The 5,383-nt window shown below is 51.8% G+C and overlaps 1 protein-coding gene across 1 annotated transcript in view; it reads left to right on the top strand.

Annotated features, from left to right (window-relative positions):
- COL13A1 (collagen type XIII alpha 1 chain) overlaps positions 1–4,819 on the top strand; it is a 164,506-nt gene extending 159,687 nt beyond the window's left edge. The window contains exons 40-41 of the mRNA XM_014587967.2: positions 2,753–2,791; positions 4,368–4,819. Of these exons, the coding sequence (XP_014443453.1) occupies positions 2,753–2,791; positions 4,368–4,370 (42 nt within the window). The 3' untranslated portion in view covers positions 4,371–4,819. The remainder of the gene's footprint in view (positions 1–2,752; positions 2,792–4,367) is intronic.
- Positions 4,820–5,383: the final 564 nt, after the last annotated feature.

Genomic DNA, 5,383 nt, shown 5'->3' with positions numbered 1-5,383 from the left:
GAAGAACATCCCCCTGATGTGAGCCATCCCTGCGCCCTAGAAGCTGGCTTCCTTCCCTCCGCTACTCATCTCTGAATTGCATCTAGACAAATCTGCCACCAGAGAGAGACAGGAAAGTGAATTCTTTCAGGGTTTCAGCACCTTGGCTGTTCTCCTCCATGCAATGCAGTTAGTTCAGAACGTGGTGGCTGAACACAGCAAGACAGTTGAAGGAGAGGCCCGAGTCAGCCCCACGCCCCTGCTCCTCCAGCCCCTCCCTAACTGGCAGGGCCAGGTGGACACACTTATAGACTTTGGGTAGACTGAGAAGTTCTAGAACTGAGGTGGAGGAGGGGCCACCTGGCCTGTTCTTCCAAGTTGCGTTCTAGATCTCTGCCCAGGTGATGCCATCAGAACTAGGGGATGGTCCAAGTTCAGTTTTTAGGTCCTGAAAGATTTGTCCTTTTTGCTTAAATCCTAGAAGACATTCTAAGATCCTCCCTGAAGTCCCTTTCTGTCAGCTTCAGATAGCTCCCCACTGAAGAGTCTGGGAGAGATGGAAAGGTCAGGAATGTAGTTAAAGAGGCAGGGAGGCAGCTAGGAACCTGTGCACAGCATGTGAACTGAGGGCTTAGCGGGAGAGGCTGTCCCATCGGCCCAGTCTCTCTCCACACGGGTCAAGCTAGGACTTTTCACTGATCCCCTAACACACTGCAAGAGAAAGAGAAGGTGACACGCATTCCAGGGTGAATGATCCCAGAGGTTCCTGCTCTCCCTAAATTTCTCCAGTCAGGGGCTGGCTCTGTGTCCTGGTGGTTAAGTCAACCTGATCCCATGTGGCCATCCCCATAGTTCGAGTCCAGACACATACGTGTCCATGCCCAAAATCCCAAAAAGAGGGAGAAACAGAGAAGCGATTGCAGTGTGACCATTCCCACTCCCTCTCTCTGTCCCTCTGCCTCTCTCCTAAGTACACTTCCCCTGGAGGGAAAAACAACACCCCCTGTAGGTTGGGCATTCGGAAGCAATTTTGATACCTGTAATAGATGAGAATTCTCAGCCTCACGAGGCTCATCACCCTGCAATCATGCAGGAATTTTCTGTGAATAGAAAAGTTACACAAAAATGTGCTGTGTGACCCAGAGGGGTGACCGTAGAGTTCCTTCAAGTGTCCTAGGGGCTTCTCAGGACCTGCCCGTGCAATGCAGAGAGAGCACGGAACAGCACGCAGGGCACACACGCTTCCTCCCGCTGGTCCTGCAGTCCACCCCAAGCATGCAGCATGCGTGGGCATCCTGCTCAACAGTGGGACCTTCTGGTTCCTCCAAAGCACATCCATGTCCCTGACCAGGTCCTCCCTCGGCCACCACGCCCTCCCCCTGTCTGAGCGCCTCTAGTTCTGCCTCAGCCGCACTGACCTCCCTGCTCCTCACCACACGTCACTTCCCGCTATGCCTGCTCCGCCACCACTCACTTGCCAAGGGGAATGCCGCTGTGGCCTGCGGAGGCTCCTCTCCCTTCCAGAGTCCGTGTGAAGTGTGCTGCAGCCGTGGTGAACTGGGGAAGGGTCAGAGGGCATCACGAACTGAGGGGCCACCACCTCCCCCTGCAGTGCCCTCCTCCACCTGGAGGGGAAACAAAAGCCATTCTTATTTGACTCTTCTCCAGTAACATCTGTGTGGACATGCCGGTTGTTTAATTACGGAGTGGAGGTACCCTCTCTTCCCGCTGTCGTTTCTCCTTCCTCCTGCCTCTTGCACTGTGTTAGCATGGGCATGAGAGCAGGAGCAGTTATTGATCTAAGTTTTTAGTACAAGATAACTAGATTTTTGCCCTCTGAGTAGGGGCCAGTGCCTTCCCAGTGCTCTGTGAGAGGCTTGGGTACCTGGCGTGAGTGGATGAAAGCAGTCAGGGACAGGATGCCCACACAGCCTCCCTCGGGACTGTGCCCTTGTTCCTGGTCCCGAAAACTCTGCTTTCTCTGCCCTGGAGCCTGGAGTTCTAGTCTGGCCTGCCTTTCTAGGTATACCTGGACTGAGAGCCAGAACTTGGCCCTTGGTTCAGCCTCGCCCTCCCCACCTTGTCTCTGGAAGGTTTCTAGATTCCCCCTCAGGGTGTGCCCGAGGGACTCAGGAAGGTTTTCCTCACCTCAGGCAGAACATCCTGAGGTTCTGGGGTGCCTGGCAGTTGCCATCAGTGAAGGAGACAAACCCTGTAGAGCTGATTCCCGCCTTGCGCTGCATTTCACCCCGACTTGCCCACCACGTCTAAGGCTGTGCCAGAAACCAGGGTCACCGTGCAATACCCAGGAGCTCCTGTCCCTTCACTCCTCCACCCACACTGGACATCATACAGGGACAGCCTAGGTGTCCTCCCACTGCTCAGGAAGAGAGGCCGGAGAATGGGAGGCCCTAAGAGGTCATGTCCAGCAGCCACCTCGCCCAGGTTTGACAGAGGAGAAACCGAGGCCCTCACTGAGTGGCTTGTCTGGGAGCGTCAGCCCTCCACGGAGCTAGAGCAGTGCCTGTTTTCTTGCAGTACACAAGGACGTCCTGCTTGCTGACCCACAAGCCACATGTGGTCTCAGCCAACGGGGAACCTCAGGCTCATTCCCTCCCCTGTCCGAGGTTCTGACCTGAAGTAGAAACAGAATAGACAATACTGGGTGGGCCACAGCCTCATCTGCTGTCGAAATGTTTGTGGTCCTTGTCACTCGGGTCCTGCTGCTGGGACCTAGAGAGTCTGAGTCTCCTGCCTTCCTTCCTCACTGCAGGGTGAAGACGGCTTACCTGTCCAGGGCTGCTGGAACAAGGTAAGGTTTCCCACGGGCTCACCCCGCACTCCGTGGTCACGTTGTAGGAATCCCATTCTGCTTTCTGCAGATGAGGCCACAGTCGGGGCTGGGAAAAGCACCATCTCGGGTGGTGCCCGTTGCAGAGCCCACGCACTGGAGAGCACATTCTGAAGTGCTCCTGACAGAGTCAGCAAACCCCAGGACGTGGGCTTCTCATACAGCCACACACGACATCGTGACGCTTTGTGTGGTCCGTTTACACAGGAGTGGCAGACCCTGCTTAAAATTACTTATCACAGCCTTCATGTGGGGCCATCAAAGCCACGTGACTGCGATCTATTCAGAGGTGGGGCATCTAAGCTGTTTCAGCACTACACTCACCTGGCTTCCATCATCTCCAGGGACTGCTCAGCTCACCTCACTCCTTCCCCTTGGACTTAAGCTGTCCAAGGGACCTGCAGCCCGACCTCACCTGGGCTCCCAGGGTTCCTCCCAAGGAGTTATCTCACTAGCCTCGGCATTTGTCATCCATACGGCAGCCAGATGCCACAGAGCTATCCCCTTGCACACAATGACTTGTTTAGCCACAGCTCCCCAGAGCACAGGGCTCCCCAGCCTGACAAGAGCCATCAGCTTGTTAATCTGGCCCACCTTGGTGCCCAGCAAATGGAGTAGCTGCCATGCCACCCCTGTGCCACCACCCTCCACCCTGCCTCCTCCTCAGAGCTTCTCACCAATGCACTACCACCATGGACTCAGGTGTTGGTTCTTCCTTCTGAAAGGGCTGTGGGCTCACCCTCAGGAAGGGGCTGCAGACCCCAGTCTACTCAAGAGTCTGCGCTTAACTAACCCGTCCTGTTCCGAGACAGTGGAATAATGAGTTATGAGTCTTAATAATAACTTCCAATGAGATAGAGAAGCTCCCGTGCTAAGCTGCATGGAATCTTAGCTTGTGGGGTCTGGAAAAGTAGTGAAGCCACCAAGACGCCAGGCCCACGTTGAATACCTACTTGCCTAAGTACTTAAAGTGCCCCCTAACCCAAAAAAGGAAAAGCTCCACACTCCAGGGAGCTGTCTCTCCAAGAATCTGTCCCTCAAGGGGTGTCTCATCCTCTGGTCGCCTCAGACCGAGTAAAGCACCACAGAAAGATCAGCAGTATGTCGAAGCCCCTCCACCTCTTGCCCCTTAAGATTTTCTTTTTTTGAGGTTGTTGTTGATGGTTAGGAAATAGAAATAGTTGTGTTTACCAGGGAAAGACAATCCATTCACAAGAGCTACAGTGCCTTGGAGAAGTCACTAGCCAGCCTCCTGTCTGCACCATAAATTCAATCTGAGATGAGGCAGTCACTCAACAACAGCCTTGCCTCCAAAGTCTGCACAGAGAACATGCGCCCTCTACTGGCCACAAGGGGAGTCACTGGAGAGTGAAGGCGGTTTTCCCGCCAAGCTGCTTACAGTTACCCAGTTCCCCATCCAGACCTCCCACACAATTGGGACAAGATCAGCGCCCTTTCCCACCAGGGAGATAACATTCACAGCCACACCCACACTGAAACTAACCCTACATCGTTTTGTTTTGTTTTTGTTTTGCAGTGATGCCTCTAACCTTGGATTGGCCTGTGTGTGTGTTTGTACATTGAATATTTATTTTTATACAGTTTTCACCTTTTGAAAATGCCAGAAGTATGATGCATCTTACAGATTATTAAAAAAAAAAGGAAAAACCTGCATATTTTGTACAGAAAGCACCAACCTCTTCCCTTTTGTTTACAAGATGTTTTGTACAAGTCTATGTCTTTAATACACTTTTTGTTTGTCAGTACCGTCGTAATGTTTGCATGATATTTGTGCACACTTACCAAGTTGAAGCTGAATAAATTATTGTGTTCTGGTGCCAAAGGGGGCCAGCCGGCACTGAGGGGCTGGCCAGCTTATGTGTGAATTCACATAAATGTGGAGGTCCATGATGTTTGCCAAACTAGGAGTGTCTAAAAAGATTTTCAACTCTTATGGATTTTTATTATTAAAAAAGTGAACCGTGGCAATTCCTGATCCTCATGCATCGTTAAATGAAATACATTCTTGCGAAAGCAGGAAATCCCAGAAGCTGGGGTCCTCAGAGGTATGGAACAATGTTTTAAAATGTGGCCCCAGAAAACATGACCCAGTTTGAAAAACATATTGGGTGTATGTGTGTATATGCCCAAAATCCCGACAGGATGAAGAGAAGGGATTGTGGTATGACCACACTCCATTGGGGGATGCTTTCTCCCTCTCCCTCTGTCTCTGTCTCTCCGTAGCAAGCACACTGGCCCTCTTGCTAAATAAAAATAAGTAAAAAATAAAACGTGAAATCCAACAGAGGAAGGGAGGGGGCCTTTATTAAACAGTGTCTATTGTGATCTTTCCCAAGTTCACCACTGCTGTCTGAGCATGTCAAGTTCAGTTATGCCAAGGACCCCAGGGCTACATTTGCTGTTTGCTATTGCTCTTGGTTTACGGTGGGTTATTTTGGGGTTTGGTTTTGTTTCGTTTTCCCCTTTTGAGCTACTCCCACCAGTACAAGCTGATAACGGCCATTGACTATGCGTTGGTGGATTCACTCACAG

The sequence above is a fragment of the Tupaia chinensis genome, unplaced genomic scaffold (genome assembly GCF_000334495.1).
Source record: "Tupaia chinensis unplaced genomic scaffold, TupChi_1.0 Scaffold000250_1, whole genome shotgun sequence".
Taxonomy (NCBI): Eukaryota; Metazoa; Chordata; class Mammalia; order Scandentia; family Tupaiidae; genus Tupaia; species Tupaia belangeri.
The sequence above is the reverse complement of the archived record's forward strand: the minus strand, read 5'-3'. Positions and strand labels throughout refer to the sequence as shown.